General features: G+C 38.7%; 1 protein-coding gene across 2 annotated transcripts in view; it reads right to left on the bottom strand.

Annotated features, from left to right (window-relative positions):
- KCNQ5 (potassium voltage-gated channel subfamily Q member 5) overlaps nucleotides 1-20,323 on the bottom strand; it is a 290,751-nt gene that overhangs the window by 82,523 nt on the left and 187,905 nt on the right. For both annotated transcript variants that reach the window (XM_032184800.1, XM_032184799.1), the window contains exon 2: nucleotides 2,481-2,571. In XM_032184800.1, the coding sequence (XP_032040691.1) occupies nucleotides 2,481-2,571 (91 nt within the window). The remainder of the gene's footprint in view (nucleotides 1-2,480; nucleotides 2,572-20,323) is intronic.

Genomic DNA, 20,323 nt, shown 5'->3' on the forward strand with positions numbered 1-20,323 from the left:
CTGAAATACATCAAAAGTCACAGGTGCTGGTGCAAGCAGCAGCTCAGGTATTAAGCTGAAGGAACATTACATTAGCTTTTTAGCCAATTAACATGGCTCTAGGGGGGACCATCTGGAATAAATCTGTGAAGCAAACAGTTCACAGAAACCCAGCAGGCAGCTCTAGAGATTGTTGTATTTGTACTGTACTTCATTAGAAAATAAACATCTATCTTCCATCTTGAGCACGAAGCAAAACAGTATTAAAGCAGACCTCTGATAGTTAATACAACTGTCTCTACTAAATGACACACTTGTAAGAATTGTGTGAATCACTGCAAGTAAAAGGTTGTAGAAACTCTAGTGACTGTAATTATTTGTTGGCACAGCCAAAACAACTCCTCATGACTCAATGTAGATTAATGCATTATTTTCTTATTTTGCGGTTGCAAAAGCCTGCTTTGATAACATTACTAATATCAGCTAGTGATTCAGTATGCAGAGAGGGAGCAAATCATGCAGCAGCAAACTGGAATAAACCAGTCAGCTTTAGCCTGCTTCTGGAACTTCATGCTTTGCTGTGTTTATATTTTTCTCCATTAGAGACCCACAGCAGGAGCCGTAAAATTCGTCATCACTAGATTTATTCCTGACAAGGGTTTGTTGAACACACAAGGCTATAGCATAGAAATGTTGGACCAAGCTACTAGAGCTTCGATGCTTCAAGGATTAACTATCCACCTTCCTTGGGATCCTCCTAAGGGACATTTCTGTGTTCAGAGGATGACAGAAGATGTAAAGTCAGAATTATTGAGATGGACAAACTCCATCTCTGAGGCCATGGCAGCAAGAAGTGCAGCAAAGTTTCATGCACCAAACCCCAAACAATGCAGCTCTGCTGATGGACACCACTACAAGGACTGGGGTATGGGCTAATGGAGCTCCCGAACCTCAACCTGGCCATGGGAGCAAATTCAGGACTTCACAGAACTCTTCCTTGGTAAGGCTCCCAGGTGAGCCACAGCAAACCACAGGGAACGTGTTTATCATCCAGCTGAGGAATCAGCGGTAAGTGTACCAGCACAATCAACTAATATGCGGCTCAAGGGAAATACATATTTTCTGTCAGAACAAATGGCTTTTCTGCAACTAATTTGCATAAGCATACAGGGAAACAGACTACTTGTCAAGAAAGCACCTTCTATCTGAAAATGGGTGTTTTCAGACAAAACAAATTTTCCTGTTTTCTATACCAGAAAACCTTAGCAATTAGTGTAATAATAATTGCAATAACATAATTAGTTACAGAGCATTCAAACAAACTTCCATCTGCAAAGCATTGTTCAACTATGCAAATAATGGAAGTAGGTATGAGTGCAGGATTAAATCTGATCACTTTTAGCTGGCTTAATGCCACTTGATCTTTTCTCCAGATAAATAAATAAATAAAAAGGCTAACATGGCTAGGAAGCAGAATACCATATTTAGCATGGTTCTCCCTAATTAGCCCTGCTAAGAAACAACATTATCAGATGGTGCAGAGCACCACACTTCTGCAGCTAGCCAGCTCCGGACGTTTAGTTCAGGTATCTGGATGCAGTAGCACATTGTGCTCTGGAGGCATACCACACACTGCAATTATGTTTATCAGACTGCTCACACTGTAATTCATTAGGAAGCTATTCTCGAAACTAGTTCTTTCAGTTATATACAGTGATGACAATTAAAATGTTGGCATTTGTCAACAGTTACTTCACCGCAGGCACTACCTAACAAGCCACAGTCTTCTGTGTACATGGAACTGAAATAACCATGGTAACTCTGGGTATACAGTGACATTTTAATGACCACTACCGCTTATCCTCAGGCCATCACTTGCAGAACTAAATGGCCCATCAAGAAGCAGATGAATAAAGTGGCATCTATACAATGCATGAAAAATGCTAAGCACTTTTAGGGATTAAAGACATTTATATCTACCTCAGAAGGGAAAAAAAGAGAGATAAACATAACACAAAGCATGTATTATGAAGAAATAATGAAACTACCATGTCCTACTGCAGCAACTGCCACTAAATGTCAGTATCCACCAATAGCTTGCACAAATTGGTATCTAAGATACCAAAATTATTTCCTATTTTAAGTATAAGTGCCTCTTACTACATACTGACTTTATAAATGGCAGCAGCAGTATCAAAGGCAGCAGTATCATGCTCAGTCACTGCCAAACTGCAGTAGAAAGACTATTAGTAACAAAACACAGCAATTCTCAAGTAAAAAGAAGATGCAATACAGTAGTTTATTAACACTTACAATCTTGACTTGTTTTTAAAGAAAAAGATCGTAGAATATTCTTTTTATTTTTTTTTTCATCATCATGATAAAAAGCCTGGTTTGTTAAAGTATTCAAGAATTACATTATTCTCTCCATGGTGAGGAAGAGGATTTGAGTGTATATAATGTATCTGTAAAACTGTCTTGTACTTAGAAGTTTCACTTACCAAAATGAAGAGACAACCAGAGGCAAGTTTTGTGTGTTCAGGAATAGTGGAAAACACGGACAAAATCAAGCAACCAAACACAAGGAGAAAACTGAAAAAGAAAGAATATTAATAATTGTTAATATTTTTCAGAACCCTGACCTAGTATTTATATAAATCCTACTTCACCAACATTAATAGAAGATTGTCAATTAACAGTCTTTTTTAACAAAAGGGAATTCAGTTACTACTTAGCTCACTAAACACATTTGAACAGCCTCTTCATGATTCTAAAGACTTTTGTGCAGCACCAGTAGAGTTAATGTAAACAAACATAAGAATCAAGATTTTCTTGGTGAAATGACCAACATACACAGACACTACTTTTGGTTTCCTAGCCCTGTGCATTTATCCAGTCCAGCTACTCTTAGTGGCTCGAAAGAAAGATTGATAATGGGAGATTTCTCTCGTTAGTTTGAAGGATCTCCAACAGTGGATCACAGATGTCTGCTGTATATGATTATCTAAGAGCTAAGATACACATTGCATCTAACTGCTATGACATTTCAACAGAGTTCATGTACAAACTAACAGAATTTCAAAGGCAGGTGGGCTGTGGCATCACTGCCCTAGATGACTAGCTTCCATTCAGAGAACAAACTCTATCATACAATCACTGGAAGAAGTTAAAGCACAGGAGTGAGTCAAGAGGGTTTTACACAGGTGATCACAACTGGGAAAACATGACCACAGTTTTGAACTTGCACTCTTCATGGTACTGACAAATGCATGCAGGAGAAGCAAAGCACCAACACACTGCCAAATCTCTATACTGACACCCCATATCACTGTAGAAATTCTTGTGCCTGTTTCTTGCAGCATATAGCACACGTAGTGTTTACAGACATGAGCCTGAAGAACTGGTATTTTCCTGAAGCCTGTACCATGGATGACAAGGTCCTTTCCTACAGGACTGCTTTGCTGATAACAATGCCACTGTGCTGGTGAAAACTGTTTTCTATGAAATGGATCAGAAGAAAAGTTCACTTCACCCACAGTACCATGAACTGCATAAGTAGCACATTGGAAGTTACCATTCAGCGTGCAAAGAATGTAATGCATGTTCTATATCCTAAATTCTAGCATTTGCACTGTGTTTTGCAAGTAGTAATAACTGACTCTATCAACGTTTCACTACTTTCCTCATTAAAATACTTGTCAATCATTCTGGGCAATCAATCAACTAAAAAAAAGACAGGCCTTTGGCTTCTGTCTGAATTGCTGGGACTCTTGCTCTAACCCAGCAGGAATGTGTATTTCAATTAATACAGGGATATATCTGCAGGAAAGTATGAATGGCTCCTTCCTGATGCAAAAGGGACTGAAATCTCTTCCAGAAACATGAGAGAGAGACGGACAAACTGAAGTGAGGCTAGTGGAGAGCCATCAAGGTGGTCGGGGGCTCCAGCTCAAACACTCATGAGGGTCTGAGCGAAGCTGGGTTTTCCCAGCCTGAACAAGAGAAGGCTAAGAACTCTGACTGTCAATTATCCAATTCTGGTTACAGAAAAGGCAGAGAGGACACAATTTGCGGGAAGGAAAATTATGATTAGTTATAAGGAAAGAAAAATTGCAATGAAGCTGGCTGAGCAGTGAACTAGTTGACCAACAAGGCAATATCTGTCCCTGGAGATTTTCAGAACTCAGCTGGGAAAGGCCTTGATATGACTTTGAAATTAGCTTTACATGACCTGAAGAAGCCCTTTCCAACCTAAATTATTCTTTGATTCTAACTACTGGATATAAACATTAATACATTATTGCATCTGCCCACATGTGCTTCAGGAGCTAAAATTGCTCTTCCCCTTATACTGACTTTCCATTATGCAGCAGTGCAGTAATATATGTAGTACATTAGACAAAAAATGTAAGTCAATTTCTTTGGAATTTCTCTTAGAAAATCTAACGTGCAATGCAATAACATGTTGGAGGCATATGCTGTAGCACATCACTTAACTGCAGGGAAGAAGTTCTGTTCTGAAAATCAAATCTGATAGGAGTTTGTGTATAAACTCTATCAAGAACTGTAAATAAAATGGTGGTTTCATGGTATGCAGGAGGGTAAAGCAGTCTCTGTCACACACCTTTGGCAAATCTATCTTCAAGACTAAAGGATAGACATCAGCAGATACTTGCTTAAAGGTTTCATGAAAGACCAATCCAATTCACAAATATCCACCTTGTGAGCAAGATTGTTTCCCTTTCCCCCACCTTTGTTTTTTAAGGAAATTCTCCCAGAACATTGCTGGTAGTTTCAGCTTCTGCAGTCTTCAGATACAAACCCCCTCTAATTACATCCCACTGGCATAGTCATAAATGTGGTTTCTTCTAGTTAAGGCTTGCACAGAGGGCAAAATAAAATTAAGAAGTGACTAAGAATTTACAATAAAAGGTTGTCATTTCCTTTTGCTGGATTTCTTTAGTCCTGAATCAGTTAAAATTACATTTTCTTGCATTCTTTGTTCTTACGTATAAAAATTTTCTCTTGTTTAGTTGTATTCCAGTAATACCGACTAAATTCGAGGCCCAGTTGTACTGGGTCTTGTCCAAACACACAATACAAGTTTTCACTTGGAAGAGATCTCTTGTAGCATAATTATAGAAAACAGACGCAGTAGGAAAAAGAAAGTTTGTTGTTCCCATATCACAGCTGGAGACCACGGCATGGAAAAGGTAAGGGACTTGCCTGAGGCTACATGGAAAGTCTTTGGCAAAACTGTGAGATAAACCTGGACCTTTTAAGACCCAGCCCAGTCCTGCAGTCACAAAACCATCCTCTATGAACCCAGTACATGTGATGAATTGCCACAGTTTCTAAGGACTGTGATTTAGAAGATTAGTGTTGGCAAAGTATTAATTCATGGTAAGAGTGGAAACATGAGTCAAGAGAGGGAACCAGTACAGTTAAGCAGTAATCACAAGTAAATATTCAGGAAAGCCAGGTGCACAGTTTAGATTAGCACCTGGTAGACAATAGTTCTGCAGATAATCCATGAAAAGCAGACACCATCCCCACAGCAGTACATAAGAACAGTCTTGGAAAGATATTTTTCCAAACCTCTATAACCTTTTGTTCTCATTTTTTCCAGAAGCTCTACAAAAAAAAAAAAAAAAAAAAAAAAAAAAGAGCATTGTTATTAATTATTATTAAAGAACAAAAGGAAATTATTTGCATTTATCCACCCACACACTTGAATCTTGCCCCTCTATCCCTCATTCCTCCCTCCAACACTGAACACTTTTTTTCCTGCCATTCAGCATGTTATATCTAAAATTAGACTATAAGAACTTTGGGGTAGGGAAGAAACCCAGTCCTGTTAGCTTTGCAAAACTAAAAGCATACTTTTAGGTGCTGTAAAACGCAACTCTAGCAAAGAAAGCATCAAAAGATTAAGTGTTCTGGAACATTTTATGTAGTTTATTTGCCACTGACTTGCTTTCCTTCCTTCGAAGTAAACCAGTTGGGAGTAACCTTTCTACTTTCTACTGATTGCTCAGCCCATGGAAGGAAAGCTTCTCTGTTTCCACAGCAAGAGCTGAAGGCATGGAGGACACAGCAATGCCTTTCACCTTGCTGGACATCAACAAGGATCTGTCCAGTAAAAATAAAACCTGAAGGTTCAATGGCCTGCTGGTGAAAGCTTATCAGAAGTTGTACTTTTCTATCACAAACTCTTTTTCCATAGACAGATGAAGTGCAGAGGTTTGTATTAAGCCCTGGATTGTCAACTTATACCCCCCATAACAGAGGAAAAAGTATTTTCAAATGCCAGCATTGGAACTGTGTGCTGTGATACATGCTATACAAGGGGATGCTGCTGTAGGTACAGAGTGGTGCAAAGCAAAACACAAAGCAATTATATTTGGCCTCTAGTGGTTCAATCTGGATCATATATTTGTTCATGCTGAAAAAAACAGATGGTCTTTCCTCATGCATTTAGTATCAGACAGTAAAACATATGCCTTAGGCAGCAAGTTCCCATAAAATTATTCAAGCACTGCCACAGTCATGTATTTTATCAAAAGCAGCAGCTTCCATTTTGTTTCAGCAGTAATCAATTTTGATGCAGATCCTTTCATCTTCTTCCCTGGCTTCTGAAAGCATACACTAATTGGAGAAAAGCCAATTTATGAAAGATAATATAACTCAGAAGCTTTGATATTTATTCAATCCGCCTCTCATAAACTTTTCTTACTGGTTAATTAGGAACTACCAATTCTCCATTTATTTAATTTTCAACAGAGTTTTACTATAGTTTGTGATTTAAGGGATGTTCATATGGCAGAGGATGTTCAGCTTAAAAAATTGTTAAAACATTACTCAGGGAACATTGTAAGCATAAAAAATATACTCAGTGAAGATCTTTAAAAGCTATTTTGCTACATTATTTACTGCTAGAATTAAAATAATCAAAAGTTAAACATCTGCAAACAGTTTTATGACCTCTTCTGCAAATAATAAAAGTGTATCACTGTTGAAGTGACATAATTAAGCAATTAGACCACCAGAGTTATGTTCCAGTATTATTTGAGGTGTAATTTAATGCCCATAAAAACAAGGATATTCAGGATTATGGCCAAAACTTGTTTGTAAACCACTGTCAGTGCCATTGTCCTGGATTTTGTATGGAAGGTGAAAAATATTTGAAAGCTTTTTCTAACCTTAACTGTAACCAACAAGTAGCTCTTACTTTTCACCCAGGTACAAAGTCAGAATTAAGGCAATTACTTGCAAATTTACAGAAAGTTGTTTATATTCACAAGGTTTGAGTTTACAAAGGACCTAACAGAGCTACCCCCAAATCAGTAATTCCTTCTGATAGCTAGCAGCCAGGAGTTTTCTTAGCACCAAGTACCCAAGTATGACCTTTAAATGACTTTCTTTTTTTTTTTTTTTTTTTTTTTTTTTTTAATAATTCTTGAATGTGTAGAACACATGTGAGACATTAGATAAGTAAATGTCCTGAAGATTATCCTGGATGTATAGCACCTGTTGGAGGTTCAGATAAATGGATGCAATACCCAGGGAAAACCCAAGAAAGAAAGGAAAAAAACAAACTGTTGTTTATGGCACTGTTTTACTTCCTTTGGGGCTATTAGTTTTGGTGAACAGCTCTCAAAAAAGCATAGTGGCAGATATCTGGTAAGTGGGCTGCTCTGTACAAGATCCCTGTCTTGGCTTGATACAGTTGGCACTCTCCCTTGGTCTGTGAGACAGGCAAACTTCATGGCTTCAGTGTGACATGGAGCTGACAGGGACAGAGAAAGAGCATCTGGTGGTCTACTAAGGTTACAGTTATATACACTCACACAGTTTGCAATGCACTAAATTCCCATACAGGTAAAGATATGCATCTGTTAGACTGCTGTACCATCCTTGAGCAAACATGCATGCTTAAGATAGGAAGGCAGGCAGAAAACTGACAGTTCCTGTGAGCCTTGGTGCCCTTCCTCGTATCTCTGAGCAGTCAATTTTGGAGGTGGGTGGAAATAATCTCTCCAGTGGGATGCCAAAAGACAAACACTGGAGCATTTTCCTAGCTTCAGGAAGAACTGAAAGTGAAAACGTCAGCTAGTGCAGGCTTGAGGAGGATATTTACGCAGGTCCTGTAGTATCTCCCTTAAAAAGTAATCTTTTCAACATTTCTATAAAACAGATAATGCTCTGCTGACATGGTGGAAAAGAATACAGTTTAACAGTTTTGATAGTGCAAGCCATGTGGATTAAATTTTCCATCATTTATAGTTTCAATGTGACTTGTTTATGCAGGAAAATGAGATATGACAAAGGTTATTACAATTTGTTAAAAATGTTTGACAAAAGCCGAATGGAGAATAAGCGCTCTCCCATAGAAGAGAGCTCATAAATTTCTCTTGTAAGCTTTCTTTAAAATGACTTGCTCTTCAACCTTTTCTTCAAGTGGAAGAGTGTAACACCTTAAGGGCTTGATACTGTGCTGTCTTCTACCCCGAAGCCAACATAGCAACTCTGTCTATGGAGAGTTGCAGTATAAAGATCTCACTGTTTTAAAATGCGGAAATACACTGGATGGAAAAATTTTTTTTTTTTTTTTTTTTTTTTTGAGATTAAAAAATACAGTTGCAGCAAATTCATCTTATTATATATTCTGATCTTGCTTTTTCCAGAATTACAGAAATCTGAGCAATGACAATTTCATGTCCCTTTTTTTTTTAAGAACTGAACTTGCTGCTGTAGCAACTGCTTTGTTCACCTAAATTGACCTTTTTTGTTATATTTTAAGTAGAAAATGAACTATCAGTGCCATCTAAGTGATTGTATTTGGCTTACATTGACAAAGAAGTGAAAAGGCTAAAAATGGAGATGTAATTAAAAGCAAGCAAATGAAATATCTCAAATTCCTATGGGACACCAATCAAACTGTCATTAAGTGCACATTGGATAATCTATTTCATCACATACAAAACGCAAAACACCAAGGTACATTTCTCCAGGAATCAATAAAGCAGGCATCATTCCTCCCTGAGCATGCACATCAGCTTAAAACAAAACAAAGGATTTGAAGAGCTTAATGCTCTGAGATACTTATGACAGAGACATTATCTAAGAGGTAAATTTTTCCATTGGCTTCAACGGAACATGTTTTTGAGACAAAAAATACAAATAATTTGAATCAATCCACATGGCTTAATTTGAAACTGCTGTCCCATTTTCTACCTTTCTACCTTCCCTTGGAAGCATGTGTTCTTCTCACAGATTTAAACTACTTTAAAGACTGGGGGGTGTGATACTGATTTTCATCCCAGAATTCTTGTTTGCATGTACAATTGCCTCAATTCAACAGAAAATAACAAAACTCTATTTCTGTCACACTCAAAGAGTAGGTCTTTCTGTGGACCAAAATTTTCAAATGGGAATGCTTCATTTACTGAACAAGATCTGTACTTAGACAACTCAGTAGGTATTTTTAGTTTTGTTTTGAATTAAGTATCCTTAAAGCCCAGTGACAAGACTGGTAGCTCACCTAGGAATCTTTGCTTCACCACAAGTATTTTCCAAGAAAATTAAATTAAAATAGTAATCGAAAGTATACAGTATTTAGTACTGAGCAATTAGATTTTTTAGTTTATTTTTTTTTATTTTTTTTTTACAACAAATACAAAAATAAGGTTTATTAGTATGAAGTATAGACAATACAATTACAGTAGGAATATGAAGAGTTGAAATTCACCACATAATCCATTCTACAAAATAAATTTTCCCTTGCAATCTAGTCTAACTTTGTCCACCACCTATAGTAAGGGGAAATTCTCAAATAACCTTTTTCTATAAAAGTGTTTACTAACAGACTGTGCTTTGGCCTCCTGCTACCCACAGAAAAATTCTTAATGTAATGTGTAAGAAAAGTGTGCTAGTAATCACCAGTGTAATCATCTTCAAAATCAGCTTTTCAGCTCCTCAGATTTTAAGGTAGCAACTTTGTCACTACCACGTTTGTGTTTTTGAAGAGAGAAAATCATCAGAGAAGACAAGCTGCTACACTGCACTGTATTTTTGTATGCCCCAAGTAAGAGCCTCTTTGCTCTATGCTGGGAGTGCAGTTCTGGCTCCATGAAAGCTAAGGCATGATTGATTGTAATGGGGCCAGACACCACTCACCCTCATTATCTAATCGTCCATCAGTGGCCAACAGTGCCACGAATTTGGTGGCTAAAACTGAGTAGAAACCACACTGAGTTGGAAAAAAAAGACTGCCTAACATAGTCTCTGGAGTTAATCCCTCTCAGTGTGACTCAGCTAGACCCCTTGTAAATCATGCCGTGCCAGGGAATGGCACTGTTACTCTTGTTGGCTCCTCATTGTCTACATCATTAAATTGTGAGGACTTCCACCAGCCTTCTTTTGGCCTGGGTCAACTCTTTCCTAAGCAACTGCTGGGTATGCTTTGGGAGTTAGAATATATCTGGACAAAACTGTTCTCTGGACCATCTTTTACTATCGGCAGGATATATCTAGATGTCAAATTACTGTGTTGAAAAGTCATTGAAAAACTTAAGTCCTTACCCAAACACTATCAAATCAACATATTAAAAATACGAGTTGTGATATTATGATCGATGTAAATACTTGATTATTGGTTTGCATCTTAACTAAAGGTAAAGACAAGGAGGCAAAGTCTATTGAAAATGTTACCATGCAAATGTGGGTGTCTTCTTGGCATATTTTAGTAGAATGCTTGCAGATAATCTAATTGTAAGATTTAGGATTAAGAAAATTAGCCCATCATGACTTTGGTAGGTTGATATTGTAGGCAAAGCCCATAGATCAATGGTGTGTTTTACATAAAATATTCCAACCTATTGAAGAACTCATGAATATAAACCAATCTCATCATTTCTCCCATTTTTATCCACTAGTATATTATATAACATCAATTTTGCTTTGATTATTAATTTGTTTTTCTGTGCTATATGGTCAGCAACATCAAAAATTAAAGGAGTTCTTCAGAGGAAAGAACTCGTACTGGAGTACAAGTATAAGTAACTCCATCATATCCCTCAATAAGGCCCGTTAGTAACCATTGGTTACCTCTACAATTTTTGCTATTTCAAATGTGAACAAAGTAGTACCACAGATCCTCCAACAACAGCTTTCCAGACTTGAAGATAATAGAATTATTTGGGCAGCAGCTTTCACTTTTATTATATAGATGACAAGTTTATGGGATATTTACAAATGCATTAAACAGGGCAGATCATTAAACAGGGCAGAATTCATCAAGAATAAGCAGCTTTGAAAATTTCTTCCATGTACCAGATCTATGTCTTTCTGTAACTTAATTTACTGCCATTAACTAATGACTGGAGGTTTTGTCTTTACTGAAACCTTGCATTTGACTTCAGTGGACATATGGCTTGTGTTTGGAATTCAGAGCTGACTCATTGATATCACCTTTGCAAAGAAAAAACTGTTAATTTCCTAAAGTTCCTTCCTTGTAGTAAACCAGGACATAAATGGATCATGGAATATTTTTCCAACAGAATGCTTTGTTAATACTAAACTTACTTCTAAAAATCAATCATTGCACTTCTGCTCAAGGGTGTTCAGTTGTATACCCCTCCAATAGTCTTGTCTTCCTTAATCTAAATAAGTCCTCTGCTTTCTGGAATCTGAAGTGCACTTTCTTTTAGTCAGGCAGCTATACTCACAGAATAGGACCTGATAGCAGAAGCATTTCAGATCGCAAAAGATGAAGAATTCCATCTTGGAGAGTTCAAACAATGATGAGACTTTCCTGGTTTTATTGCATTTACCTCCTTCCTCCATAGGGTGCTAAGTTCGTATATATATGACACTAACATGAAAGCAGCACAAAGTCTCAAATTTTCGTGAATGAGGGTGCTACCTGTTTTTCTGTATGCTTGAATTTCCTTAATGTCTAAGAGCAAAGAGCAGATATGTGCTTTGTCAAGCACTGGACCTTGCAGAGGTGGGTGCAGCTCGTGGTTTTATATCACACACTGCCTTGAGAACAGACCAGCTCTCACAGTGGCCTAAAGCAAGATGCAACACACTTTTCAAAATGAGGCTTTATTCTGTCTACCTCCAGTCAAAGCCCAATAATGTGACTCATTTTCCTCTATTTTTCAGAGACTTTTATCTCATAATCACTGCAATTGGAAAGAGGGTTACATAATTTCTTCTGTTCATCAAACATGATACTCCGAAGTGCCTGCAGCATACCACAAAGTGCACCAGTGTAGTGGGTTTACGTGGCAAGGTTTTGGTAGCAGGGGGCTATAGGGGTGGTTTCTGTGAGAAAGATCTAGAAGCTGCCCCATGTTTGGGAAGGGCCCCATTGTTTTCCAGATCCGAGCCAATAAGCGATGTTGTTTGCGCCTCCGTGAGAGCATATTTAAGACAGGGAAAAAACGCTGCGCCACACAGCAGCCGGGAGAGTCAAAGGAGTGAGAGAACAGCTTTGCACCAAGGTCAGTGTAGAAGGAGGGGGAGAGGTGCTCCAGGCGCCGGAGCAGAAGTCCCCTGCGGCCTGTGGTGAGGACCATGGTGAAGCAGGATGTCCCCTGCAGCCCATGGAGTACCACGGTGGAGCAGGGTTCCACGCTGCAGCCCGTGGAAGAGACCACGGTGGAGCAGGTGGCCCTGCACCGACGGAGGCTGCCGCCTGTGGAAGACCCCTGCCGGAGCAGATTCCGGGCCGGACCTGTAGCCCGTGGAGAGGAGCCCACGCAGGAGCAGGTGATCTGGCAGGAGCTGCTGCCCGTAGGGGAGCCAGGTTGGAGCAGTTTTCTCCTGAGGGATGGACCCTGTGGTACGGACCCATATCTGGAGCAGTTCTGGAAGAGCTGCTGCCTGTGGGAAGCCCACGCCGGATCAGTTCATCAAGGACTGCATCCCGTGGGTGGGACCCCACAGCACAGGGGACAAGAGTGACCGAGAAGGAGCGGCAGAGAAGAAGTGCTGTAGACTGACCATAACCCTCATTCCCTGTTCCCCTGCGCCGCTCGGGGGGAGGAGGTGGAAAAGGGGTGGATGGGGGGGAAGGTGCTTTTGTTTTTTTTTTTTCCTTTGTTTTCTCACTTCTCTCGCTTGTTAGTTGTAGGCAATAAATCTTACTATCTCCTTATGCCGAGTCTGTTTTGCCCGTTACAATAATTATTGCGTGATTTTCTCGTCCTTATCTCAATCCTTGAGCCCTTTTCACATATTTTCTCCCCATTCCTCTTTGAGGAGGGGGAGTGAGAGAGCGGCTGTGGTGGCGCTCGGCTGCCCACTCGAGCGGAACCACGACAACCAGCAGCAACTGCGCAGCAGTGTGGGACTGAAGCATCCTTTGTGCCTTCAGCAGAGGCTGCATGTTGTGTGATGTTTGTGGGGAAGTCGGCTGCTGCTCACATGTCTGGCTTCTTTGTGCCAATGGTGTGCTTATACATGGCTTCGGCAACAATAATATTTCTGTTCCAATAATGAGTTATTTTATAAAATGCTGAGTTATGAGGGTTCTGAAACCACTATTATGCTTATGCAGAATGTCAAATACACAAAGTGTTTTTAACCTATTTTCCATATGGGGAAGAACTTGCCCTTTGAACTTAAACACATTAAAACTGCTTCTTGAAACAACACATGAAGGTGTTTTTACTTTCCAACATTTTAAGTGGTTTGCACTCTTTGCCAAAATTATCATGCTCAGAAATTAGTGTGAAGCAAGTCTGCATTTTTAAGAGGGATTACAGGCACAGGGATAACTTTGTATGGATTTTACTTTAGCAGATCAGTTTCCTGTCTTTTCACTGATGCTGATCCTGCAAACCCTTAATCATGTGCATGGTTTAATCAGTGATGACTGTGTGTACATGCTTCCAGGCACTAACCATATGCTACAAGCTTGGTGAAGAAGCCCTGGAGATTCTTTCATTAACCCAACCATTAAAGTCAGTTTTCTGGAGCTTCAATATACAAAGTGCTGTCCTTTACTAGCTGTATGGAACATTCTAGTAAATGGATACTCTTGCAATTTCCTGGTGTGAATTTCTATATGTAAGACACATGTCAGGATCAGACTGTAAAGCAGGATACAAGGGACACCCTTGTGCTGTCACAGGGGACTTTTGGTCTTAGTAAATCTGCTAATCAGGAGGCTGGCTGAGGTGACCTGACCTTGTCTCCTTTCAGAAAGGCAGAACATGGTGTCACATTTAGAAATGGACAAGAGTAAGTACAAACTCCCTTTGGAGAAGGTCACAAAATACATGAAAAGAGAAAGGTTCAGCTATCGAAATTTGTATTTTACAGATAAATATATACAACATTGTTGGCTCACCCTGAATCCCCCCTTTCACTTGTCAAATTTCCTGAACAAATAGGAGACAGGCAGAAACACATCTCTGCTGGAAGAAGAAAAATATTACGAGAACAAGACGGTGAGAACGATTCCTGGCTGTGCGAGTGCCAAGGGGCCATCTCTCTGCTGTGCTTCTGTGACTCCCACCACCAGCATCTTACAGTCCTCAGTGCAGTCAATCCAGAAAACTCCATCAAGAGACATGGTAGTGATGTTTCCCCATATTAACCATAAGTAGTAGAGATATGTGACATTTTGACCTCTTAGAATTCATTTACTTTCACGTTAAAAACAAGCTAGACACCAAAGGGTTTTTGCAAATTCTGAGTCTATCTGAATCTAAAAATGCTTGACCATTTTAAAATGCTGACTCAAGTGGAGTTTGTGAGAGTAGAGATTGGCTCCTAAGTTTTCCTGCAATTTCCTTGGCTAGGAGTGGCTTAAAATATGTATGGGACCCAAACAGAGCACTCACACAGCCAGGAATCAGTCTCAGTTGAGATACACCAGCTGACTGCACCTCCTTGTAGTGAGAGCACTATTTTTCTACTTCCAGCAGAGATGCATGTCTGACTGTCTCCTAATTGCTCAGGAAACTTGACAAGCAAAAGAGTGGATTCAGGGTGAGCCAACAATGTAGTGTATATTTATCTGTAAAAAAAAAAAAAAAAACAAGTTCTTCTTGCTGAACCTTTTTTTTTTCTTTTCTTTTCATATATTTTGTGACCTCCTATATACATTTATTTATGTAGATTTAAAGAATAAATTCTGAGAAAATGTAGGCATCTCAATTTAACTGAAAAATCATATAACAGTATCCATCCAGCAATATGAGATGAAAAAGTAACCCAATCAACTGATATATCAAAGCAGCAGATACCCCCTTCAACCTAATAAGATCATTTAGTCAAATCTTCCCATAAAGCTGTATGAAATAAATTGTTTTGCCATATGCCTAGAGCCTCACCAAGCTCAAAAAATCAAGGCAAATAAGTATCCAAGGAGGAGTTGTCTGTTGAAATGATCATATTCATCTCTAACTAAGATAAAGTTACACTTTTTTTTTTTAAGAAGGGAAATCCTAAAATGCAGACATGTTGGTTGGAAGGAATCTTCAGCCATTATCTTGTCCAACTCCCTGCTGAAAGTAGGTTCAATTACATCCATTTGCTCAAGGCTGTGCATTCCAGTTGTGAACATCTGCAAGAATGAAACCTCCACAGCCTCTCTGGGCATCCTGCTATACTGCCTGACGGTCCTCATGTTTTTTTCCTAATATTTAGTTGGAATATCCACCTAAGAAACATAGAGTATCATGTTACTTTACTCCTCAAAGTATAATAACCTAATTTCACATTGTTCTTCAGATTGTTAAACTGCATCACACAATCTACTAGATGAAGAATGAGTGGGCTTGATGGGCTGGATGACTGGGTGGGAGTCTTAGTCTGCATTTTAGTAGTCCTGGTTCTAATCTCCTATAGCTATCACGTACTTACCCCCATGACCTCAGTTTGTACACTTTGGTTGAAAGTCTGTAAATATAACATTGAATTACTGAGGTCAGATAGCAAGGCCTATCAACCTATAATAATTTCACATCTCCCTGTAGTATGTTCACTATCCAGATTACTATTCTTGGTTCTCTTTGCTTTTATTTTGCCTGTTATTTTTCCTACAACACAGGCAAGAACAAAGCTAAAATACTGCTTTTTATACCATAATGAAGGGCTTGTTTTACTTTGTATGGAACTCAACTTATTTGTTCATTTGCTCTATTTAGTTTGTCAGAGGGTCTTATTTTAATCTACTGAGAATGTAGAAAGCCCACCAAAACTGGGGCTTTGAAGTGAAAAAACAGGATACATGTCATGGCATATTTATTATATAAGAGATTATCTCCTATCCAGCACTAAAAGATTTTCCAGTTATTAACCGGTATTTTCAAATGCAGAAGCCCAAGTAGCTATTTTGAGGGGCAGGCATACTCAGAAGTCCCAGCATGCCTTCTGAAGCTCCATACTCATGCACAGATTCAGATGTCCAGTAGTAAAGCACTTCCATTTGGAAATGTATTTATCAACTCTTCTCCAAGCCATGTTCTGATTTGCCCAAATGTGTTTCTTCTAGCTGAAGAATGTCACACACCGGACTCACCTATCTTATTAGCTTTTTTGGATTTAGATGAAGAAAGGGAATTCATAATGAGGTATCTACAGGATGTATTTGAAACACAAAGAGGCCTCTTCAGTCAGTGTGCTGCTATGCACATGTACCCAGCAGTGACTCTAGTTCTTTTGTAAGGACTTAGACAGAGAAAATTACTTTTGTATGTATATTATTCATGGATATTCATGTATCTTAGAGCTGATAACTGTCAATGACCATGAGATAACTTAGAGATAACTGGCTTCTGGATGGTAGTGGCCATACCACACTTCAGGAAACTGAATTTTGACCCCCAGTGTGTTTATAGGAAGTAAAAAGCAGACACCTAAGAAAACTTTCTCAGTCCTGTTTTAGATGTCTGCCTCGCATCCATCTAATGTTTCATCTCTAGCTGTTGTCCTTTACTTCACAGCAAAGAGGAGGAGGAGACTGAAAGTATTTAGATGTTTTTGCTTCGTGGGCAAAAAAGAAAAGACTCTAAACCCTCTCACTCCTTTGCTGTCAGCTGAAGCATTTATGCCTGGGTTTCACTTCTAACCACCTCTCTGAGGAAATGACAGCATTATCAAAGCTTCTTCTGAAAAATTCAATTTCATAATAGCAGGAAAAGAATAAAATAAGAATGTCTTTAAACAGAAAATGCTTATAAAGAGTGAAGGTAAAATGACAATTCTGATTTGTTCATGTATTTTCAGTTTGGCATTCTTATTACAGTCTGTTGCCTGTTGCCTCAGGAAGCCTTCAGCTGGTTGAATGAGCATCAGTACAGATAACAGTTAAATGAAACACCACAAACATTCTTTAGACAATATTATTTTTTCAGAATTAAAAAAAAAAAAAATGAACATAATAATGAAAGTCCATGCAAGTCTGCTTTGTCATGGAACAAATTTTGCAGTTAAGTACTCTGCCATTCACTTTATGAATGATCAGAGTGGACATGACCAAAGCCTACCCTGCCTTTGCAGCAATGGCTAGTAGTGGATGCTAAGGGAAAACCCTGAGGAGGAGGCAAGCTGGTACCTGACCAGCAGGCTCAGGGGCTTCCTGAACCACAGGTTGTGTATCTGGACAGACTCTGCTGCCATCAGGTTGCTTAATCACAGCTCTGGAGTCCACGTGTATTTTTAGCATGTGTACACAAACCATAAATGATTTACAAAGTTTAAGTATGTGTTGTATGTAGCTATATCTTTTCATTTGTTTGCAGAAACCTGTTGTTTAATAATCACCTTGATGCCACATCTGTGTGATACGGTAAGAAGCAGCTAATCCCTATCACTGTTCATCTGCTCTGTTCACATCTTAACTTTATAAATACTTCTATGCGAGTAGAAGAATAAACTCTTTCACAGGAACTAGGGAAGACAGAGGCAGAAGTGAACTCTAATTTCTGAACTCTAATCCAGTGACCACAGAACCCAGCTCATGTCAGGCCAAGCAGGCTGGCAGCATTAATGATTTTCATGACTCACGAGGGGGTGATGTGTCTGCAATAATCTCCGGCTGTCTGCTCCTGTAGCTTAATGACCAGTTTTGTTGATTGGAGACAGTTTATACTATGAGGCTGAGCTAGTCCAATTCTTTAACTAATAGATAGCACCTAATATTTACCCTTCAACCCAACACGGACCATAACAAAGGGACCCTACTGATTGAAAATGTATTTGCAACATGCCTGGTAAGATCAGTTTGACAGGACAAAGTATTTTTAAAATTGCTGTTTTTCTTATTATTCCTGTTACTCAGTAAGTCTCCAACTGGATGTATGGAGAAAAATAACGGCAAAAACACAATCTTGGCAAAGGCATTGCAAAATATTCATGGGAAAAAAAAAAAAAAAGTTGCTGCATTAGTAATATATTGTGAAATTTTTCCATGATATAGAAAATGGTAATACAACCTGAGTCTTGTAACAGACGTGCATCAAATGTCTTCAGCTCTTTAGTTTCTGGAAAAGTCAAGCTGCTGCTACCAGCTTTAGTGACTCCTGCTCTCATTGGGGTCAACACAAACTTCTCTTGCATGTAAGACTGAGGTTGGACCATAGGTAATTACTGCACAAATGCAAACAGCTTGCTTTTAAAAAATTCTTCTGTGCATGTTGAATGTATGTGATAGATTTAAACAACATCATAAATGTAAACTGTACTTGAGAAAACTGTAACCATGCAGCTGGTAGAGTCCATAAAGATAAAAGAAATGTTTCCATAACATTTAATTTCAAGTTGACATTTATATAACAAAACCATGGTAAAGCTATGTTTAGCTAAAGTTGTTTGCATATTTTGCATCAGTATCACCAAAAGCTCTCTCTCTCATTTATATAGTCACCACATTTTGGTAACCACATTTATATAGCAGAGGCAATAGCTACCGCAAAAGGAAAACTGAAAACCAGAGAGTTTGTAACATTTGGATAAACAAGCCATCAGTTCTGGTATTGCAACTCGTCAGCAACTGTATGTGTTCACTTTTGACTGAAGCAAATGCCCTGTTTTCAGTAACTGAGACACACAGCATAGTTCATACCAAGTTCTTGAACATTTAACTGTGAAAATGCCCTAATCAGTATGATTTAGTTTCTCAGACAGAAACACTCAATTTTTCTTTCATCTCTTTCATCTCTAAGTGTCACAGGAAATAGCCAACCTTTTAGGCTCACACAACTTCATTCTTCTGAGTTCTTTTCCTTGTCAAGCACAAGGCCATAGAAATGTTTTCTCAGTCTCATTGGTTTAGTGAAGAAAGAGGCTTAAAATAAGCAGACCCATTCCTGACTGCCACTGCAATACACAAAAATTTCATGTTAAATTTTTCCCAGATTAAAATTGCTAAGGGATGCAGAAACATGAGTTACACAGTTTTAGGGTGACATCCAATCCTTATTGGAATGAATAAGGGTTTTGCCATTGACATTAATGTGGCCAAGATCTCCTGAAATGTAATCAACCCCTTTTTGTAACAAATGTGGCATTTGAGAAACATGTGCAGTAATCCATAGCAAAGATGGCCTTCACTAAACTTAAAGGTGTAAAGACATGGTGAGACCACTGCATATGTCTGCTTGCCAAGGTTAGCTTTAAACTAGCTATAAGGAGTTTCTGACAAAGTGCAGCCAAAGCAGCACAGAGGTTAGCTCAGGCTAGCTGCCCAATAATTTACCCAGCCCTCCAGACAGGCTGAGTAGTTCATGCTTGAGCTCTAGCCTGGCACAATTACACTACTATCATTACCCAGGCTGACTGCATAGAAACTAGCTCATGAGTGTCCACAAAAGCTCCTGCTGACTTCATCAGAGATTTTTCAAGCATAAGAAAACAATTTCCAATACTAAACAATATCCAAAATAAATTTCTCAAAGAGTCCATTGCAGAAATCACACCTACACTTCATCAGCACACCTACAATGAAATTTTCCATAGACCTAGGGAATTTTGGGTTTAAAATAATGACAGAATGTTTTTAATAAGTGCTATGGAAATGTCAATGAAATGGGAATTCAAGAAAGGTAGTGCATCATGATAAGTAAAGCAAAGGGTTTATAGTGAGTATCAGTTAGGTTACATGATATCAGTAGACTGCCAAAATATTGAGATATTTTTCACTACTGTTTGTCTTTGCAAGACTATAAATATAAATTAATCCAAAAGAAATGAAAGACTATACAACACACGTCTTCAGGCTCAATGAGTAAATGTCTCAGGAAGAGGCTGAGGACAGTGTTTAAGCCAGCACTTCCAAATGTCTCCCACTTCAGTTAGCATCCCAGCTACATTGCAGGCAGCA

The sequence above is a fragment of the Aythya fuligula genome, chromosome 3, assembly GCF_009819795.1.
Source record: "Aythya fuligula isolate bAytFul2 chromosome 3, bAytFul2.pri, whole genome shotgun sequence".
Lineage (NCBI taxonomy): Eukaryota > Metazoa > Chordata > Aves > Anseriformes > Anatidae > Aythya > Aythya fuligula.